The sequence below is a fragment of the Carettochelys insculpta genome, chromosome 14 (genome assembly GCF_033958435.1).
Source record: "Carettochelys insculpta isolate YL-2023 chromosome 14, ASM3395843v1, whole genome shotgun sequence".
Lineage (NCBI taxonomy): Eukaryota > Metazoa > Chordata > Testudines > Carettochelyidae > Carettochelys > Carettochelys insculpta.
In genome coordinates this window covers 12,006,867-12,029,515 of record NC_134150.1, presented here as the reverse complement: position 1 = coordinate 12,029,515, position 22,649 = coordinate 12,006,867, and the positions used below count along the sequence as shown (strand labels likewise).

Genomic DNA, 22,649 nt, shown 5'->3' with positions numbered 1-22,649 from the left:
TTATTCCAGTGTGTAACATTTTTAAGAGAAAGAAGAATACAGTCTGTATGTTCTGTTCATAAATCCATAGTTGCATTTAGACATTTTAGACAGTTTTACTTGAACAAATATCCTTAAACTGAGCATGATAACTTGTGTTTGATTGAAGCATATGTACCAGAAAGGCATCCACTATGTAGACATCAAAATAGAGAATCCAGCAACTCCTTTGATAGTTTTTTGAAAGAATTAATCACCTTCTCTGTTTAGGGTGACCATCCGGCCTGTTTTGGCCACGATTGTCCCTTTTTTTAGCTCCCTGGAGAGCATCCCTCCTTTTTGTTAAAAATAGGGTAATTGTCCTGTATGTTGCAAAGCAGAAATCTGAATTTTAAAGAGACAGCTCCTTAAGCAGCAGGGGCTGCCTGTGAAAAGATCTGTCTGCAAGAGGTATGTAGGTTCTTAGTAGGTAGTCCGTCGTGTCCAATGATGACATCTTGAGCTTGCATAGGCTCATCGGTTGTAGACTCACATGTGGCTGAGGAGTCCAAGCTTTGAACAGCATGGGTGTTCACAGTGGGGGCAAGGGAAATGTCCTGGCTCTGTTGGTGCAGCTGCTGCTGTTGCTTTCTTCCTCTCATGAGCATCAATGAGGTGTATGTATCACTGCTCTTCAAAGTAGTCATATGCGTGTCGTATGAGAGCACTAAGCAGATTGTTTAAACAGCATGCTGTTACCAGCAGCCCCGGGATAGGGTGGGACGTAGAGAAGGGGCAGAGCTAGGCTGCTTGCTTGCTGTGTACTCAGCTTCCTCTGTCTTTCTCAGATAGTGTGAGTAATGTCTCATATAGTCTTTCTCTCCGCTGCCTCCCCCCCCGCGCCACAGCTGGTAGGTAATAGAATTGGGATAGGGAGAGCAGGGACCTATGGCAGGCAGTGTGGGGGTGGGGGGCGCAACCAGCTGGTGGAAAAGGGGACAGCTGCTAGAGGTTGCACTTAGTTTGGTAGCTCACAGGCAAGGTAAACAGGCAAGTCTCTGGAGTAAAGGACAGCTGGGCCCAAGCCAGTGGTTAGGTGGGGATTATGGGTTTGGAGGACTCCTATGAAGGATGGGTGACAGGACTCAGGAGGGAGCAGAAACAGGAAGAAGGGGACAAGGAACGTGAATCAGGGAGGTGGGCTGGTAGGGTAAAATTAATTCTTCTGGAGGCCAGGGCTATTGGATTGCGTGGGGTCCCCTTGGATCTGGGGTGAGAACAAAAATCAGTTTTGTGCCAGTCTGGGCCAAAATCCTGGGGTGTGAGATGGGGTGAGGATGCTCCAGCTGGGAGTGCATGCTCTGAATTAGAGCCTGGCATGAGGGTGCAGCAGGAGGGAGCTTCAGGCTAGGGCCCAGAGGTTTGGTGTGTGGGAACAGGCTCAGCCTAGCCCACTGGCAGATGGGGACAAAGGGGTAAGTGCTCAGGACCCAAGGCAATTTAAAATGGCCTGGAAGCCCCAGACCCTTTTAAATTGCTCAGACAGCTGTGGCAGGTGGAACCCCCACTTTGGAAGGCGACACTCCCCGCCCCGTCGCTCCATTCTTTCTGCCTATGCCTTCCCTCAAAGACTAGAGCCACAGCCCCCCACTCTCTGAGAGGAGGTGAGAAAAAGTGTGGGAGAAAGAAGGTGGGGGTAGGGAGCTGGCTGCTCCACTTTGCATAGGAATCTCTGCAAACAGGGCTGCCCATTGAACCGGAAGCCCTGTCTGTCAACAAAAGGGCTGAACCATCTACATGGCTGTTTTGTTGACAGAACACTGTTGAGGGAGGTGTTATACCAGAACGGGGAGACATACAACGCTTACAGTGGATGTGCCGGGTTTTGTCAACATAGTACATTTGCCATGTGGACGCTCCACGGTTTTTTCCAGCAAAAGCCCTGTTTTGTGGGGAAAACCTGCTTGTGTAGATGTGGCCTATATGACTGCTCTGTCCCAAACGTGTTTACTACTCTGCAAACCTTTGTGTAATCTGTAATGTTCATTAACAACAATATTATAGTTACTGCTCTGTCATTAATGAAAAAGTTGAATAGTATCAGGTCTAATCCTGAACCCAATGGAATCCCATTTGGTGGTGGGTGCCTATGAACAACTACTTTGTGAAATCTGTCAGTATGTGAGTTCTCAATCACTTTACTGTGTGCACTCCTGTTATTGTGTAGTGCTTTTTTGATATTGTATGGTGCTTGTTTTAGTCTGAATGTTGTGCTGTATGAAGACTTACAGAACAGTCTTATAGGAGTCTAGGTATATTACAACTATGCAGTTACCTTTCAACTAAACCTTTGAGCTCCTGAAAATATAAAATTGTTTGCTGCAAGAAATAAAATAAGAAACTGTATCACAAGAAATTGGATTATGTACCTATTGTATGTAGACACTATCAGAAAGCAAATTTTTGTATGAATTTCCTGGAATTAAGAACAACTGGATTAGCAGTAATTTAATTTAGACAAAGACTGAGATGAACTCATATTTGGAATGCAGGACAATGTTATAGCAATGTCCACTAGGAAGAAAAATGGAAAGAATTAGACCTGTTGGTCTGCGCAAGGAAATAATGACTCTTGTGGAATGCGAAGAGGAAAATATTCATCAGCAATTCATGCAAAGAGGTTACTAATGTGGCTCAGCTGGCAAACAAGAAACCAGGAAAACTGGAGTTTGACAAATAGCATTCAAATAAATAAAATAAAATATTTGGAAGGCCAAGACTATCCTGTTTAACAACTGGACCTCTAACAACAGGTCTCTTGCACGCACAGAAGCAAGGGAGTCACAACAGAGGAGACATTGTCTAAGAGATGGCAAAAATCTTTTATTGTATCTGTTCCCGTTTGCCCCATTAATCCACAGAAACTCTGGAAAGATGGACTCATTTATTGATAGACCAGGTCTTGCTAGTTAAACCTTTTAGTTAGTTACTCATCTGGCATCATCTGTCTAACAGGAAAGGCTTTTTTAAAGCATCTAATATTACACAAAGCTCCATACAGTTTACATCTGACAAAATGGCTCCTGAGTAAGAGAAGTGACTATGCAAGAATACTGAGAGTGTCATTGATAGATTCCTGAAAAATCTACCCATCATTACTTTAAGCAACACGTGACAAACATCAGTCAAATCACTTAATGCCCTACTGATAGGTGTTCAGGCACTATGATGAAGAATACAGTATAAGAACTTACATGTAGACAGAATAAAAACATAGCATTGTCATAAAAAAGGTCTCAGCTAACCAGGTATGTATGTATGATTATGGTTCAAACTCGGAAATGATTAGATTAGCTCTAAGGCACCAGTTCAGAAAATTGTTTAAGCACTTAAGTCCGTCCTACCCAGCAAAGCACATGAGCAGGTGCTTAACTTTAGTCACATTCTGAAATATTGTTGAAGTTAATGGAACTTAAGCACATGGCTAAGTGCTTTGCTGAATTCTGATGGGCTGCTGAGTCTTTGCTAATGGAATGGAAGGATTTGCTAATGGAAGTAGGATTTTAGAATTCTTGCATGAATGTCCGGCTACGGTTACGCTCGTGAGTTTTGCCGACAAAACCCTAGTTTTGCCAACAAAACTCGTGGAGCATGCACACACAAAATGTGTTTTGTTGACAGTTTGTAAACAAAACTCAGCACTTGTGCTGGCAGTATTCTGCTTTTCAGCCATGAGGAATAACACTGCTGTCAACAGATTCTGTCAACAAAAATGCTGTGTGGATGCTCTGGGGGGCTTTCTTTTGACAGACAGAGCATCCAGAACAATGGGCAGCCCTGTCTGCTGTGCTTCTAGGTGCCTGCTTAGTTGCGAGAGCAGACAGGGAGCCCAGCCACTCTGTCGACAGAGCTGAGTGCTATTTTGATCTGCTTTTAGTGTATGGCCGCACTCTGTCAACAGAAGTTTTGCTGGGAAGTCTCTTCCTACAGTGACTTCTGTTGACAGAGTGCTGTAGTGTAACTGTAGCCTCCAAGAGGACATCTATATGACCAACTAATTCTACCATGGCATTACAGGTCTGCATGCTTAGCAAATGCCAGTGTTTTCAATAATAGCAAATTTATTTCTTAAGCGAGCCACAGTGAATGATTAATCTACAGAAAATTCACAAGTATTTTCTGGTGAAATTTAATTGTGCATATGGATACTCACAAAATGCTATTTGAACTACTTAAGGCAGTATCACCACCTACTTTGTTATCATTAAAATATTCTCCCATGGCAATAACTTCATCCAGAAGGAATTTGAAGACTAGGTACATTATCTATTGAAAAGCAATTTAGTATTTTCCATTCAGGCAAGGTAGTTTTAAGAAAAAACACTGAAGTTTACTCCAAAGGCAATTTCAATCTTCCATAGATCTCAGGATATTATATTACCTTCATTCTTTTCGAATCCACAGCATAAGAAAGAGAAAGACTGACATAAATTGGATGTTCGAAGAGCTCTGAAGATAGACATCAGAAGGACTCAAGAGTAAGAAAAGATCTCAGAATTATTTGTTCTTTTTCCATCTTCAAGTAAAAGAGAACAAAACGTCAAAGGCATCAGTAGTGAGAAGGCTCAAAGCCAGTACCGTATATCATATTGTATAAAGCAAATTGTTTGGCACCACCAGAAAATCTGAAGTCACATTCCGTGAGAGCAGTGCTGACATTGTGGTCCTTTGCTCTATATAAAATAAATATGGAACATTTTCTTCACTAGGCACTACACATTCTATCTGTTGGAGGCATGTCGCAGGTGAGTTCTGCTGTCCATGGTGGTTCAGTCGTGGTTAGTGAACAAAATTAATGACTTTGATTTATCCATTACAGTGCTGGAATCTATACTCCTTGTATGCTTCAGTCTGTGAAAGGAGTACAGTATCAGATACATGTGTGTAACTTAGCTTATCAGTTTTATAGTAATTGTGTAAATAATCCAGAATCTGAGTCCAGAAAGGAAAAGTTGTTCTCCTCTGACAATCTCTTATTATTCATTCCACACTAGAGTTTTAGTAGGATTAAAATAAAATATTTAAGAATGTTTTAACTGTAATCTGTTCGGATCTGATTTTGATCTCAGATTACTTTTTCCTTGGAGTTACTTCTGGTCTGTACCAGAATGTGATTTTGTGATTCTGTCTGTGGATTGGGACAGTGTTTTATTAAACTGGAGTATCAGATATCTTTGTATGTTGCATTGGAAGATTTGCTACTGGAATGCAAAAAGATAATTACAGAGAACCGAGGGTGGACAATTTGATACCTGTCACAGTTACTGATGGAAAGGAAAACCCTATAGCTAAAATTGGTGAGCGCAGGAAATAGCTGAAATTCTGAGTTGTGGCTGCACCATTTATAAAGTATAAACCAAATTTATATTCATGATATACATGCAAATCATAATGCTGGTTCATTGGAACCTCCCTCAGACAAACCATCATTGCTGTTTCTGCTATATTGACATTAAATTCATCAGCAAAAAGCAGGAAAATACATATGCGTCATATACGTATTCCTTGGATGTCTTAGACAGTATTGCAGATATATAGGAAAAGATGCATATAACCCCCTCTTTTGGCTTCAGGCTGAACAGTCTGGCATTTCTCTCAATACAGTCAGAACTGCTCAGCAAGTTAAAGTTGTCACTGTCGCTTATGGTAATGGCAAGATGAGCAATTGTTTTTCATCTCCTGCATGACCACTTCTTATCAGAGTTACTCAGTGACATTCATTGTAATGAGAAAGTTATATTTACAGGATTTAGAATCCCTGTTTATCTGTTTTTCAGCATTTCATTGGTGTTATGCCATTTTTATTTGCATCAGTATGAACATTCATTCATAGATGTTAGGAGAAGACCTTTTAGCAGGAGCACAGGAGTGTTCCTTACAGTACATTTCTAAGTTATTTAGTCACAAAATATGGATGGCTAGACAAACAGACATGTTTAATGATCCTTAAAATACCTGCTTGGATACTCTCTGGCTTGGTCTACACGGCGCTCTGTCCAGAGCCCCTGCCGAAGCTCATTTTGCATAGCCCCGCAAGAGTTAGGCATTGACAGAAGGGGGTGCCGGCACTGCAAAGGCCATGTGGATGTGCCTTTGCCAGCTAAACCCTCATCTGTCACCAGTCACTTATGCCTCAGATGTTTGAGGCATAAGGGACTGGTGACAGAGGGGGAGCTAGCTGGCAGAGGCACATCCACATGGCCTCTGCAGTGCCAGCACCCCCTTAAGCCGACACTGAACTCTTGTGGGGCTATGGTAATGAGCTTCAGAAGTATGCAAATGCCATGCCATTTGCAATCCTGAGAAGTTCATTTTGCATAGCTCTGCCAGCAGGAGCGCTGGGCAGACATAGCCTTTGAGTGTATTTGACTAACATAAAACCCAAACAAACCAAAAAAACTCCCTCTCCTTTGTGACTTTTTAGCTGCGTCTACACGTGCCAACTACTTCTAAGTAGCCGCGCCAACTTCAAAATAGCACCCTCCACGTCTACACGTGGCGAGCGCAATTTCGAAGTTAACATCGACGGAAGACGGCGAGACGTTGAAGTCGCTATCCTCATGAGGAGATGGGAATAGCGCCCTACTTCGACGTTGAACGTCGAAGTAGGGCACGTGTAGCCGATCTGCGTCCCGCAACATCAAAATAGCGGGGTCCGCCATGGAGGCCATCAGCTGAGGGGTTGAGAGATGCTCTCTTCAGCCCCTGAGCTCTATGGTCGCCGCGTGCAGTGGCCCCTTAAAGCTCCCCGACCCCTGCCTTCCTATGCAGGAAGCTGAGAGAGCGTGCAGGCGGCAGCAGTAACACGCGGCCAGCCTGCACGCATCCCTGCAGCCCAGAGACACACCCCCCACTGCAATGGCTGCCCGCCAGCCCCCCAAGCACCCCCAGGGCACCCCCCTCAAGGGGAGCCAGGGCTCCCAGGCTGGCAGCCAGCTGGGGAAGAGGCAGCGGGGCCCCTCCTGGACGGAGGCCGAGATCCAGGATCTGCTGGGGCTCTGGAGCGAGGAGGAGGTGCTCCAGGTAATGGGGAGCAAGAGGCGGAACGCAGATGCGTTCGCTCGGCTGGCCGAAGGCCTGGTCACCCGTGGTCACCCTGCCCACACTCCTGACCATGTCAGGAGTAAGGTCAAGCAGCTGCGGCAGGGTTACGCCTAGGCCTGGGATGCGGCCAGCCGATCTGGGGCTGCCCCCGCCACTTGCCCGTTTTACAGGGAGCTCAGGGAAATCCTGGGCCCCCAGCACACATCCTCCCCACCGGCCACTCTTGACACCTCAGCCGACGAGCCCCAGCAGGCCTCGGAGGCGGAGTCCGCCCCGGAGGCAAGCCCCGCACCCCAGGGGCCTCCCCAGGAGCCCACCCCTGGGATGCTGGTGGAGGAGGAGGGGAAATCCTCATCCAGTGACGGGGGGCTCCATATCATTGTGGCTTCCCGGAGCTCCAGCAGGACGTCTGCCCACAGGGTGTCCCCCGACCGTGGGAGCAGACCGTCAGGTATGTACCCCCCCCGGTGCACACCCTCAGGGTCGAGGGGCAGGGACAACAGACATGACCAGGGCTCTCCACATGCCCAGATGACCATGGCCCCAAGGACAGCAGTGGCATGTCCCTCAGAAGAGTGCATCAGCCCCTGCCTCCCCAGCAGGACAGTGCCATGCCCCATCCCTGGGGATGGGGGGAGGGGAACCTAGAGTCCCCTGGGGGGAGGGGGTGGGACACCCATCAGCAGCAGCAGCATCTCACAGGGACGGGGATGGGGAACCAGCAGCAGAGGGGTCGGGGGACAAGGGCCACGGCTTGGGGGCCACACTAACGGCTGTGTCCACTCTTCCTCCCCCCCGTGTTCCGCAGCTGCACCATCGGAGGGCCCGGAGAGCGCTGGTGAGGTGTCAGTGGTCCTGGACAGCCCTCCAGGGCCTTCACTGCAGGCTAGCCCCTCGGCGGAGCACCAACCAGCCCCAAGGCGGGGACGACGGTGGACCCAGCACCACCCTTGGACGGCGATGGACCCCCAGCTGCTGGCGACCCTCCGGCGGCAGCTGGAGGTCTTGGAGCAGTGCCTGCGGGTGGACGAGCGGCGCCTCCAACTGCAGGAACGGGCACTGGCCTGGCGTCAGGAGGCATGGGGGGCCTTTATGCACACTTTTGAGCGCATCGCGAACTACCTGTCCCCCCATGCCGCGCCGGCCGCCGCTCTGCCCGCCCTGCCTGCTCCACCCGCCGCTCCACCTGCTGCTCCACCCACCATCCCACCGCCGGCCGCCACCGAGGGGCCTTCCGCCAAGGGGGACCTGGGGCCTGCTGACACCCGCCGGCCGTATCTGCCGGTTCGCCCGGCCCCCAGCCAGCCTCGGCCAGGGCTGAGGCCGAGGCAAGGGTCGCGCCCGCCAACCCCCAGCACTGGACATTAGGGGGTGCAGGGCCCAGAACGTGTGTCCCCCCCTTTGTACATATCCCATTATGTTGTATATAGTTTGTATTAGACCCCTGTTATTTTATGATACCTGCCCCCCCATGTAAATAGTTCTCCCCTTCCTTGTGTTCCACTGTTTGTTTATCATATAATATATATTTGTAGTAAAAATAAGAGAATTCACCGTTTTGTGGTTTCACAAACAACAGGTCTATTTTTATTTTCAAGAAAAGTTGGAGGGGTGGCTCTTGGGTGCTCTGTGGTGTGGGCATAAGGGCAGGGAGTGTTGTGGAGGATGGGGGGGTGCAGTGGGAGGCCTGCCAACGTTCACCCTGCGGCCTGTCGAAATGGGCCCGCAGGGCCTCCCGGACCCCGGTCCCCTTGGGGTCCACCTGGCGACTGGGGGCAGCGGGTGGCTGCACGTCAGCCCTGCCAGCCTCCACAGCCCATCCCTGAAAGAATGCCTCCCCCTTGCTCTCCACCAGGTTGTGGAGTGCGCTGCACGCGCCCACAATCTGGGGGATGTTGGTGGGGCCTGCATCAAGGCGGGTGAGGAGACACCTCCAGCGCCCTCTGAGGCGGCCAAATGTGCGCTCAACCACCTGGCGCGCGTGGTTCAGGCGCGTGTTGAAGCGCTCCTGGCTGGCTGTGAGATGGCCTGTGTAAGGGTGCATGAGCCAGGGCCGGAGGGGGTACGCCGCGTCTGCAACAACTCAGAGGGGCATGGTGGTTTCTCCCACAGGGATCTCCCACTGGGGGATGTAGGTTCCCGCCTCCAGCCAGCAGCACAGGCCCGAATTCCTGAATACCCGGGCATCTTGGGTGCTGCCAGGCCAGCCAACATAAATGTCCAGGAAGCGGCCCTGGCTGTCCACCAAGGCCTGGAGGACCACCTAATGGTAGCCTTTCCTGTTCAGGAAGCGTCCTCCACTGTGCTCCGGAGCTCGGATGGGGATATGGGTCCCATCCAGAGCCCTGAAGCAATTTGGGAAGCCCAGGGTGGCAAACCCCGCGATGGCGGCATCCGGGTCCCCAAGCCACATGAGCCTGTGGAGGAGCAGGGCATTGATGGCGCGGACGACCTGCAGGGGAAGGACATGGGAGAGCACCAGTGAGGGGTGTGCAGGCTGTGTCTGACCCTCCAACCCCAGGGTTCCCCTCCCCTCCCCTCCCCTGCCAGGGCTCCCCTCCCTTGCCAGGGCTGCCTCCCCCTCCCCGTGGGTCCTCTTACCTCCATGAGGACAACCCCGATGGTGGCCTTGCCGACGCCAAACTGCTGCCCCACGGATTGGTAGCTGTCTGGAGTGGCCAGATTCCAGACAGCGATGCCGACCCGTTTCTCCACACTGAGGGCACACTGCATGGCAGTGTCCTGGTGCCTCAGTGTGGGGGTGAGCCACTGGCAGAGCTCCAGGAATGCCTGCCGGCTCATACGAAAGTTCTGGAGCCAGCGGTCGTCGTCCCACTCTCCGAGCACCAGCCGCTCCCACCAGTCGGTGCTCATGGGGTAGCTCCACAGCCGGCGGCGTGGGGGGCGGAGGACAGCAGGGTCTGGGGTTGCTTCCTCCTCTCCTGGGGGCAGCTCCTCTTCTGTGACTAAAAGGTGATCAGCTGCCTCCTGCATGGCATTGAGCAGGGCGAGCACTGCTCCTGCCGGGGCGGCTGGGTGGACCTCTGGCGGCTGCTGCTGCTGCTGCTGCTGCTGGGGGTCCATAACTGCTTCGCTGAGGTGTGCGTGCCTATGGCTCTGCAAACCACGTGCTGTGCAGGCTGAATGTGTCTGGGAGGGGCCCTTTAAGGGAGCGGCTAGCTGTTGCCCCGGAAGTGCTAGTCCGCCCTGTGACCCTGTCTGCAGCTGTTCCTGGCACCCTTATTTCGATGTCTGCCGCTTTGGCGTGTAGACGCTCCCCTGCAGCGCCTACTTCGATGTGGTGCTGCCCAACGTCAACGGCACCGGCCCTGGAGGAAGTGTAGACATTATTCATCGAAATAGCTTATTTCGATGTCGCTACATCGAAATAAGGTATTTCGATGTAGCATTCATGTGTAAACGTAGCTTTTGTCTCTCTGTTCCTCACTTTCCCCAGAATCTGCCCCCTCCTCCTTCCCTCTGACTTTGCTATGACCTAAGGGAAAAGACTGACAGGGCTTTAGTCTGCCTGTCACCATTGCTTTGGTGCATTTATCTCATTCTTTGAGTAACATAGTCGTGTTACAATCAATAAGCAAGCCAGTTTCACTCAGATGGACTAAAGTTGGTGGAAGTAGCATAGTAATAGGCATTAGTGATGTGTGGGGGAGATGTTTGTTTGAAGAGGGGGATTGGAGGCCAGAATTGATGATAGAGAAAGGAGACATCTCAAGGTGCTTCTAAGAGAGGTAGTAAGGCAGGACAGGTCTTGTGTCAGGAGCCTGAAAGGCAGCAGTGGGGAGGCTGAGCATGAAAAAATCTTAAAACTTGGAGGCTGAAGAGTCAGAACACATTTGACTACTGTTTTGCCCAGTCTAGTTGATATATGTGAAACAGCGGGTTTCTCTGAGTTCCCTTGAAAAGAGACATTTGCAGTCCAAAAAAAATTTTTTTTGAATCTTCTCTTGATTTCACTCTTACGTACACCAAATCATGAGTCACCCTTCAACAATGTTTTTTCTTTTCCTTTCGGGAGGAACTAGTTGAGAATTTGAAAGTGGAAGGCAGCTTGGGAGAAAGTGACCATGAAATCATCGACATCATGACACTATGAAATGGTGAAAGGGAGAGAAGCAAAATAGAGACACTGACTTTCAGGAAGGCAGATTTTGGTAAGCTCAGAGAGCCGGTAGATAGGTCCCATGGGAAGCAAGACTTAAGAGGAAAAACAGCTGAAGAGAGTTGGAAGTTTTTCAAAGGGACATTATTAAGGGCCCAAAAGCAATCTATATCGCTATGTAGGAAAGATGAAAAATATGGTAAAAGACCTCCCAGGAGATCTTGCATGATCTCAAAATCAAAAAGGAGTCATATAAAACAGTGGAAATTGGGAGAAATTAAAGAAGGATGAGTATAAGCAAACAATACATATCTGCATGGGCAAGATTAGAAAGGCAAGGGCACAAAATGACCTCAAACTAACTAGAGACATAGAGAGTAACAAGAAGACATTCTGTAAGTATATTAGAAGCAAGAGGAAGACCTAGGACAGGGTAGGTCCACTGTTCAGTGAGGAGCGAGGAACAATATCAGGAAACCTGGAAATGGCAGACAAGCTTGCTGACTTCTTTTTTCAGTCTTCGCCAAGAAGTCTGATGAAGAAATGCCTAACATGGTGAATGCTAGTGGATAAGGGGTATGTTTAGAGGATAAAATAAAAAAAGAACAAGTTAAAAATTACTTAGAAAAATTAGATGTCTGCAAGTCACCAGGGTCTGATAAAATGCATCTTAGATTACTCAGAGAGCTAATAGAGGAGGTATCAGAACCTTTAGCTATTGTCTTTGAAAAGTCCTGGAAGTTGGGAGAGATTCTAAAGGATTGGAGACTGGCAAATGTAGTGCTCATTTATAAAAAGGAAAAAAAGAACAACCCAGGAAACTACAGACCAGTCAATTTAACTTCTGTGCCGGGAAAGATAATGGAGCAAGTAATTAAGGAATTCATCTGAAAATGTGTGGAAGAAAATAAGGTAATAGGTAATAGCCAGCGTGGATTTGAGAAGAACAAGTCATGCCAAACCAATCTGATAGCTTTCTTTGACAGTATAACAAGTCTTGTGGATAAGGGAGAAGCAGTGGATGTGGTATACCTAGACTTTAGTAAGGCATTTGATATGGTCTCACATGATCTTCTTATCAATAAACTCACCAAATATAACTTAGATGGGGCTACTATAAGGTGGGTGCATAACTGGCTGGATAACTGTTCTCAGAGATAGTATCGGAGGGGTAGCCATGTTAGTCTGGATCTGTAACAGCAACGAAGGGTCCTGTGGCACCTTATAGACTAACAGAAAAGTTTTGAGCATGAGCTTTCATGAGCACAGACTCACTTCATCAGATGCTGATCTTGGAAATCTGCAGGGCCAGATATAAATAAGCCAGAGCAGGGGTGGGGATAACAAGGTTAGCTCAGTCAGCCAGGGTGAAGCTTACTACCAGCAGTTGATCTGGAGGTGTGAACACCAAGGGAGGGGAAGCTGCTTTTGTATTTAGCCAGCCATTCACAGTCTTTGTTTAAGCCTGAGCTGAGGGCGTCGAATTTGCAGATGAATTGTAGCTCAGAAATTTCTCTTTGGAGTCTGGTCCTGAAATTTCTTTGCTGTAGGATAGCTACTTTTAAGTCTGCTACTGTGTGGCCTGGGAGATTGAAGTGCTGTCCTACGGGTTTTTGTTATTGCCATTTCTGATATCTGATTTGTGTGCGTTTATTTATACCCGGCCCTGCAGATTTCCAAGACCAGCATCTGATAAGGTGAGTCTGTGCTCCCGAAAGCTCATGCTCAAAACTTTTCTGTTAGTCTATAAGGTGCCACAGAACCCTTCATTGCTGTTACAGATCCAGACTAACACGGCTACCCCTCTGATACTTGACACCATGCAAGGCACTGCATTTAGCCGTGTGGAATGGAAATCTATCAACCTCACAAGGAAGCTTGCACAAACTCAGACAGACATCATTTTTCTCTCCAAATGCAAACGAATGGACATCATACCGAATGGACTAAAGGTGAAAAATCCTTTGCAATCTACATACTGCTCAGACTACAGTGAGAGATTGTGCCATACACTCTCGAAGAAAGTGAGGAACCACCTAATCAGCATCCTGTACAACAAACAGGAGAACATCAAAAAAGAGCTCTCAAATCTGGAGTCTTTCTTAAAAAACCAACCTTCAACACAAACTTCCACACCGCTGAACTTTACTAAAATAAGACAGAAAATTTACATTAGACACTTTACTACTCTACAGAGGAAAAAGGACTGCAAAGCTGTCTAAACTCCTGCCTGCCACACAGAGCCACAGCAGTGGAACCACTAACTCAGCCAGCAATATCGTCAATCTGTCCAGCTACACACTCAGCTCAGCAGAAGAGTCTGCTCTTTCTCGGGGACTCTCTTTTTGCCCCACCACCCGCACAAACATAATACAGTTCTGTGGTGATCTGGAAGCCTACTTTCGCCGTCTCAGACTCAGAGAATACTTTCAACACAACACTGACCAGCACACCGTTACACAGACACATTCCCAGCAGCACAAGAAGAATAACTCCACATGGACTCCTCCTGAGGGTAGAAATAACAGTCTGGACCTATATGTAGAATGCTTCCGCCGACGCGCACAGGCAGAAATTGTGGAGAGACAGCATCGTTTGCCTCACAACCTCAGTCGTGTGGAACGCAATGCCATCCACAGCCTCATAAACAACCCTGACATTATAATCAAAGAGGAAGGTAAAGGAGGAGCTACTGTCATCATGAACAGGTCTGACTACCAGAAGGAGGCTTCCAGACAATTCTCCAATACCAAATTTTACAGGCTACTTTCCTCAGATCCCACTGAGGAATACACTACGAAACTACACCATCTGCTCAGGATACTCTCTACACAAGCACAAGAACAGATTTATACCAACACACCTCTAGAGCCCCGCCCGGGGCTATTCTACCTACTACCCAAATCCACAAACCTGCAAATCCTGGACGCCCCATCATCTCAGGCATTGGCACTCTCACTGAAGGACTGTCTGGTTATGTGAACTCTCTCCTCAGACCCTATGCCACCAGCACTCCCAGCTATCTCCGAGACACCACTGACTTCCTGAGAAAACTGCAATACATTGATGACCTACCAGAAAACACTATCCTAGCCACCATGGATGTAGAGGCTCTCTATACCAACATCCCACACAAAGATGGAATAAATGCTGTCCGGAACAGTATCCCTGGTGATGCTACAGCACATCTGATGGCTGAGCTCTGTAACTTTATCCTCACACACAACTATTTCAGATTTGGCGACGATAATATACCCTCAAATCAGCGGCACAGCTATGGGTACCCTCATGGCCCCTCAATATGCCAATATTTTCATGGCTGACCTGGAACAGCGCTTCCTTAGCTCTTGTCCACTAACACCCCATCTCTACTTACGCTACATTGATGACATCTTCATCATCTGGCCGCATGGGAAGTAGACTCTGGAGGAATTCCACTGGGACTTCAACAACTTTCACCCCAACATCAACCTCAGCCTGGAACAGTCCACAGAGGAGATCCACTTCCTGGACACCACGGTGCTAATACACGATGGCCACATCAATACAACCCTGTACCGTAAACCCACTGACCGCTACACCTACCTTCATGCCTCCAGCTTCCATCCCAGACACACCACACGATCCACTGTCTACAGCCAAGCACTAAGATATAACCGCATTTGCTCCAACCCCTCCGACAGAGACAAACACCTACAGGATCTCTACCAAGCATTCTTGAAACTGCAATACCCACGTGAGGAAGTGAAAAAACAGGTCAACAGAGCCAGACGTGTGCCACGAAGCCTCTTACTACAGGACAAGCCCAAGAGAGAAACCAACAGAATTCCACTAGCCATCACCTACAGTCCTCAGCTAAAACCTCTACAGCGCATCATCAGGGATTTACAACCCATGCTGGACAATGATCCCCCACTTTCACAGGCCTTGGGAGGCAGACCAGTCCTTGCCCACAGATAACCACCCAACCTGAAGCAAATCCTAACCAGCAACTATACACCGCACCACAGTCACTCTAAGTCAGGGACCCATCCATGCAACAAACCTCGTTGCCAGCTCTGCCCACATATCTACACCAGCAACACCATTACAGTACCTAACCACATCAGCCACACCATCCTGGGTTCATTCAGCTGCACATCTTCCAATATAATTTATGCCATTATGTGCCAGCAATACCCCTCTGCTATATACATTGGACAAACTGGACAGTCTCTACGTAAAAGAATAAATGCACACAAATCAGATATCGGAAATGGCAATATACAAAAACCTGTAGGCCACAATCTACAATCTCCCAGGCCACACAGTAGGAGACTTAAAAGTAGCTATCCTACAGCAAAGAAATTTCAGGACCAGACTCCAAAGAGAAATTTCTGAGCTACAATTCATCTGCAAATTTGACGCCCTCAGCTCAGGCTTAAACAAAGACTGTGAATGGCTGGCTAAATACAGAAGCAGCTTCCCTTCCCTTGGTGTTCACACCTCCAGATCAACTGCTGGTAGTAAGCCTCACCCTTGCTGACTGAGCTAACCTTGTTATCCCCACCCTTGCTCTGGCTTATTTATACCTGGCTCTGCAGATTTCCAAGACCAGCATCTGATGAAGTGAGTCTGTGCTCACAAAAGCTCATGCTCAAAACTTTTCTGTTAGTCTATAAGGTGCCACAGGACCCTTCATTGCTGTTCTCAGAGAGTAGTTATTAATGGTTTGCAGTCATGTTGGAAGAGCATAACAAGTGGGGTTATGCAAGGGTCTATTTTGAGACCGGTCCTATTCAATATCTTCATCCACGATTTAGATATTGGCATAGAGAGTATGATTATTAAATTTGCAGATGATACCACTCTGGGAGGGGCTGCAACTGCTTTGGAGGACAGGGTCAGAATTCAAAATAATCTGGACAAACTGGGGAAATGGTCTGACGTAAAGAGGAGGAAATTTAATAAGGAAAAATGCAAAGTACTCCACTTAGGAAGAAACAATCAGCTTCATACATACAAAATAGGAAGCGATTGTGTAGGAAGGAGTACTGCTGAAAGGATTTAGGGGTCGTAGTGGACCACAAGCTAAACGTGAGTCAGGTGTGATGGTGTTGCAAAAAAAGCAAACATGATTCTGGGATGCATTAGCAGGTGTGTTGTGAACAAGACATGAGAAATCATTCTACCGCTCTGCTCTGCGCTGGTTAGACCTCAGCTAGAATATTGTGTCCAATTCTGGGCACCCCAATTCAAGAAAGATGTGGAGAAATTAGAGAAGGTCCAGAGAAGAGCAATTAGAATGATAAAAGGTCTGGAGAACATGACTTATGAAGAAAGGCTGAAAGAATTGGGCTTGTTTAGCTTGGAAAAAAGAAGATTGAGTGGGGACATGATAGCGGTTTTCAGATATCTTAAAGGGTGTCTTAAGGAGGAGGGAGAAAACTTGTTCTTCTTGGCCTCTGAGGAGAGAACAAGAGGCAATGGACTTAAGCTGCAGCAAGGGAAGTTTAGGTTGGACATTAGGAAAAAGTTCCTAACTGTCAGGGTGGTCAAGTACTGGAATAAGTTGCCAAGGGAGGTTGTGGAATCTCCCTCGCTGGAGATATTTAAGAACAGATTAGATAGATGTCTATCAGGGATGGTGTAGATAGTGGTCGGTCCTGCCGTCGGGGCAGGGGACTGGACTCGATGGCCTCTCGAGGCCCCTTCTGGTCCTAGTGTTCTATGATTCTATGAAACGTGGAGAAGTTGGAGGAGGTCCAGAGAAGAGCAACAAGAATGATTAAAAGCCTAGAGAACATGAGTTATGAGGGAAAACTGAAAGAACTGGGCTTGTTTAGTTTAGAAAAGGGAAGACTGAGAGGGGACATGATAGCGGTTTGCAAGAACCTAAAAGAGGGTTACAAGGAGGAGGGAGAAAAATTGTTGTACTTGGCCTCTGAGGATACAACAAGGAGCAATGGGCTTAAATTGAAGCAAGAGAGATTTAGGTTGAACATTAGGAAAAAATTCCTAACTGTCAGGGTGGTCAAACACTGGAATAAATTGCCTAGGGAGGTTGTGAAATCTCCATCACTGTAGATATTTAAGGGTAGGTTAGATAGACATCTATTGGGGATGATCTAGATGGTGTTTGATCCTGCCTTGAGGACAGGGGAGTGGACGCAATGACCTCTTGAGGTCCCTTCCAGTCCTGAGTTCTATGATTCTATGCTTCCCACAAATGTGTGGAGTTGTAGTCTCTAATCACTGAGCTGCAAATTCTCCTCTACCATGGAAAAAACACATGATCAAATATCTGTGCAAAGTGTGTGCATCTTCCTGGAAGAGACAAAAGGCACAGACTTTAAATGCTAAGAATTCTTAGGAAAATCATCTCACTCCTTGTAAATCCTTGGGGCACCCTATGGAAAGCCCACTCTGTTGTGACACTTCCCCAGGAACTATGCAACCAGGTTATTTTCCCTGCTTCATGAACTTTAAATGTTCTCTGCATATCAACAGAGCTAAAAGGCCTGGATATGAAGATTAAATACTGTGTGAAGTATCCTCAACTCTTGTTTGGGTTTCAGCCAGAAAATGTTCTGACTTCAGAGAAGAATATGCCATATAGTGTGTAGCTCAGCCCCCAAATCTCCCAATAACCTACTATTAGCAGAACAGAGTATCTGTAGCCTCCTTGGAAACATGGTGCTGCTATTCCCTTTTCTGTTGGTTTTTTTACCATTTCTCTTTCCTCCTTTTTATTTAATGCCACTCTGCACCACACAGAGGAGCATATGGCTCTATGCGAACACCCAAGTAAGTTAATGGATGTTCACAAACTTCCTGGGTGCTACTGCATCGGTCTGGCTGGCTGACTTAACAGGATAACTACTCATCAATTTGTATTGTCCATAGTATCTTCTCAACCAGATGGACATAAATCTTCATTTTAATAAAAGTGTAGATTCAGGAAAATACAAAAAAAACGTTCAAAAGACCCAAAATCGACAATCCCATCTATATTTCTGCAAACATGGAGGAACAATATCCCAGTGACAAAGCAAACAATATGAAAATAATTATTTTAAAACTGCATAAAATCAATATTGTGGGGGGGAGGAGAAGTCAGCTGTGTTTATACTCTGTGCATAACATTTTGTTTCTTTGATGGGAAAGCAAGGATTGTGCGTGAAATAAAACTGCAGACTTCACACTGTATGAGATAGAAATGGAGCATATTAGGTTCCTTTTGAGGGAACATAAATTATTCTAAAGTTGAAATATTTGTATAGTGTCTGGAGTCAAAGTCAGTATTCTCAATGTAGAATTGCTGCAGAGCAGGTCATTTGTAATGAGAACAGTAAGCCTACATCCACGCCTGTGGTGCTGAGAACGTCCCTCTAAATGCGGAACCCATCAGGGTCATGGGATTATTTGTAAATCTCCAGATAGAGGAATGTGTGCATAAATATGCATACACATTATTCTCATGCATTCAGGATACAGTGCATCCATGCACGTTATTCTAAGAAATGGGGAACAGAACTCTCTGGGAAACAGGTAGGGTTGCACATACATAGCATGGGACCTATGGGTTAAATTGGATTAAACTCCGTGTTTCTGCACATGCTGTGCTGTTTATTAAGTGTTATGGATGGTGGGGGGCGATAACCCTCAGTAGCACAGTGACCATATTTGTTGATTAAACAAACAGACATGGCGCACATGCCTTACGCTGGTATTCCTGTCAGGAACAGGACCCAGAGGGAGTTTCACAGTGTTTATTCTTGTTCCTTGCAGAGAGACTAATTTGTTCCCAAACTCAACTGGCAGGAGACTTGTGCATAACCACACAGACTTGGTAACATCCAGTCAAATCTCAGGACATAGGGAGGAAGCCAGGTGTCTCCGCACTGCTCCCTTGGTTATCTGATCTCCAGTGGGTTGCCTGGATCCATGCAGTCTCCGGTGTCAGCTACAACAGGAACCTCCTCTCCCTAGCCCATTTGAGAGTAGGAGCTTGGAAGATGTGGTGGAATCTGATCACAGTTTACTCTTTAATGGATTTTTGCTTGGAAATATATCCATAGTTCAGTCAGTCATCTCAATTTGTCTTCTTTTTTCTTCCAGCCCATACACCAGGAAGGGGCTTTCCACTTGGCTGGGGTTAAGAAAAACATTTGGGATGGGGAAAAGGGGCTTTTCAGTTTCATTTAACACCTCCACTTCAGAAGCTAGCATGCAGTCCTCTCTTTGCTCTGTTCTTAAGTCACAGATAGACAAATATGTTAGCAAGTGAGAAAAGCAGTGAAGTATGTTTGCACAGATTTATTTAACATTCCTATTGAAAAAATGTGGATGTGAGTTCTGTTTTCACTGTTTCACTATTTTCTGTGATACCTTTAGAAATAGCAGGTTGTCTATATTAAAAAAAAAATGTTTGAGCCTTAGGGTAGATATCCATGGCTAAACTCTGCATCTTTGTTGTCTGAGTTCATCAACATGGGATTTTGATTGTGCAATTTTATCTCTTTGGAGTCTGTAATTTCATACTATTGGAGTAGATTAACTTCTTATTTAATTTTTTTGCATTAAATTCCAGAACAGTATAATTTTTCTTTGCATTATATTTCAGAACAAAGAGGGATTTTTAATTCAATTTTCTGTATCAAATTGTAAGAAACCTTAAAAGATATGTGGTATGTTACCTGGCCCTTGATTAGTACAGTGCTTCTCCACAGTGGGGTTATTAAATATGAGTGCTGCTGACAATGGCAGACTTACAGAGATTAAAGCTCATATAAGCTTTTTCCAAAAGGTTACATAAAAGCTCATCTGAAAGTTCTAATCTTAACAGTATAAAACTTACTATTATTGCTCCTATATCCTATAGCATCTGAATTTATTCTATTGGATTAATCTCCAGTGTATGTGAGTTCCTGCCTATATACATATATGAATTCCCTTTAAAATACATTTATAAATGCACAGTAAAATATTGATTCTACTTACTTTCACCAAATGGATGTTGCTTTAACATCATGGACATTCATTATGTGAAAAGGAAAGAGAGGTACTGCTTCCTGTACGCTGCATTGACTTGTGTGCGCCTTATTACGATAACGTTCTGCAAAACCTAGTAGTTTGACTCATGCTTACGTTCCAGTTCACAGGTGAGCAGATGGAGGGGGAATATTTAGTTTGCAATTTGGGTAATCATAGAAAGACTGGCATTTTAAAGCTCATGCAGCTGTCACTTATACCTCTTTATTGTCAAATTCATTTGTCTCACCACTGCCTTTATGTGGAACAGCAAAATGGTCTCTGCAGGACAATGTTAAAAGCTGGATTCTGACACAGATTTACTCTATAAAAACACATACTGTGGTAATGCTGGTTGATTTCAGGTCATCTTGCTTGCATCAGGAGTGATTTCTTAGGATGCTCCATCGGTGTCCTCATGACCAATGGAAAGAATGTCTACTGGAACCTCAGGCTTTTCTGTGAGTGGGACTATAAGCTTCTGTAATGTATTAAGAGTCAAATTCACTAGAGATGCAGGTGCATGTTCACCAGAGATGCAAATTGCATAAAATATCTCAAAATACCTTATTTCAAACTTGGTGCCATCCAAACATCAACAGAATCCAAAATAAGGGCCTATTCCAGAAGTTCTGTCACCCCTCTCACGAGGGGTAGCAGACACAGAATGCCACACTTGAAATAGCAGTGCTATTTCTTGCACAGCGATAAGCCATGGAGTTGCTATTTGAGGATACTTCTCTATCCCAAAGTAGCAACTGCAGGCTAAACATAGCCAAAGTTAAGACCTAACTGGGAGATGATTGCTTATGAAAATCTGGATCTGAAAGTAAGTTGGACCAAATTTTACATCTTGTTTGTTTTTCTTAGAAAGTTTTATTTTGCATTGTGAGGTAACAGCTGACCTGGAACAATTAAAAGGAAATTGTCTCCACCTTAGATTGCCTCTCTCTTCTCTAGGGACTGTGGTGGTGTGCAAGTTTTGCATTGGTGAAATGCTAAGACAATTGGTAGTGTGGATTCAGAATGAACTGGATATGCTTCAAAATTCAGGTTCTGAAAAAAGTGGAATTTGATTTTATCATCCCAGGACATCTTATTCTTGTTTCTGAAGGAAATAATAGCATCCACCCATATGAAATAAATTATGAGTTTTACTGATTACAGTTCTCTAAGTGCCTTTTAACGTCAGTACATTTCCATTTCCTCACCGTTTTTCAGTAAACAGTGATAGAGCACCCAGTGTGACTCTCTTCCTCACCGTCTTGTAAGCAATGTGTATAGGGTTGGCCTGCCATTGTTTTACCGAGATGGTGATCAGAAAGTAATTCTGTCTTTGAAAGCAAATGCAACATCAAGGGAGGTGAATTTACTCGAGTTCGAACCACCCTGATCTTTGCTGACATTCTGATTTGTATCTAGTCGTTGTGCTCCTTTCTCTGAAGCATGCTGCATCAGATGCCTAGAACTGAGCCTTAACCCTGAACCTTAGCCCCAGATTGAAACAGTCAGGGAGAAAATGCATAGGTAATGCAATGGCTATTGTACAAGTTTTCTTCCAGTGCTAGAGTCAGTTTCTTCAAACATGTTTATTTTCATTGTTGTTCTCTAAGGACAATAAATCCATTCTACTGAACAGCAAGGAAAATTACTTTCGACCTCTGAAACTGTATAGCTTTTGGTTCACAGATTTCTGCAGTTGTTCTACAGCTTTGTGCAGCAGAGCTATGGAATTCAACACTGCATTCCCCAAAGCTTATAATTGGGACGCCTCAGACACGATACATATAATCTCCAAGCCGTTTGACCCCTGTATTGTTATATGAAGTCAGGTAGGAGCAATCCAAGTTTCTGGTGACCCTATCGTATGACCGAGATCAGAGGTCAGCAACTCCTAACTGTTCAACTGTCAGGGTAGCTCATTCATCATCATTATTATGTAACTGACATGCTGACAAATAGACCTGGGTATCAGATTGTTCTCAGCATTCTACCTGATGGCCTTACACCTTAATTGGTGGCCATAAATTTTCACACGTTAACAGCTACTGTGACCAGACAAGTGCTTGGAGTAGAGGGAAGGATAAAATTAGGCCTATCACAATTTGTTAAATTGTTAATGTTGCTAATGGACACGTACCTAGTTAAGCGGATAAATGCTTTCCTTTATAAAGCTTTCTCCAAACCCATTGTTTTATGTCAGGCATGTTTACCCTCACACCTTTCAATTTATTATGAAAATATATTACAAGATCATTTATTTTAATGGCAGATGTCACAGTTTTTATATTTTCTGATGAATTTACCCCACTCCCCCATCCATAACCAAAAATAAAAGACGTTGTTCATCATCAAACTGAGTCTTTCTTCAAAAGCAATGTTTTCTGTTCTTTACCAAGCAAAGCAATCTGTTTAGCAATTCAGATTTAGTTTTTTCTATGACATCTTAAAATAA

The 22,649-nt window shown here is 45.8% G+C and overlaps 1 protein-coding gene across 5 annotated transcripts in view; it reads left to right on the top strand.

The window, feature by feature from the left end:
* FTO (FTO alpha-ketoglutarate dependent dioxygenase) overlaps positions 1–22,649 on the top strand; it is a 507,378-nt gene that overhangs the window by 474,915 nt on the left and 9,814 nt on the right. The window contains exon 9 of one of the 5 annotated variants that reach the window (XM_075009182.1): positions 4,423–4,496. The exons of the other annotated variants lie outside the window; for them this stretch is intronic. Coding sequence (XP_074865283.1) covers positions 4,423–4,471 — 49 coding nt within the window. The 3' untranslated portion in view covers positions 4,472–4,496. The remainder of the gene's footprint in view (positions 1–4,422; positions 4,497–22,649) is intronic. 5 annotated transcript variants of the gene reach the window in all.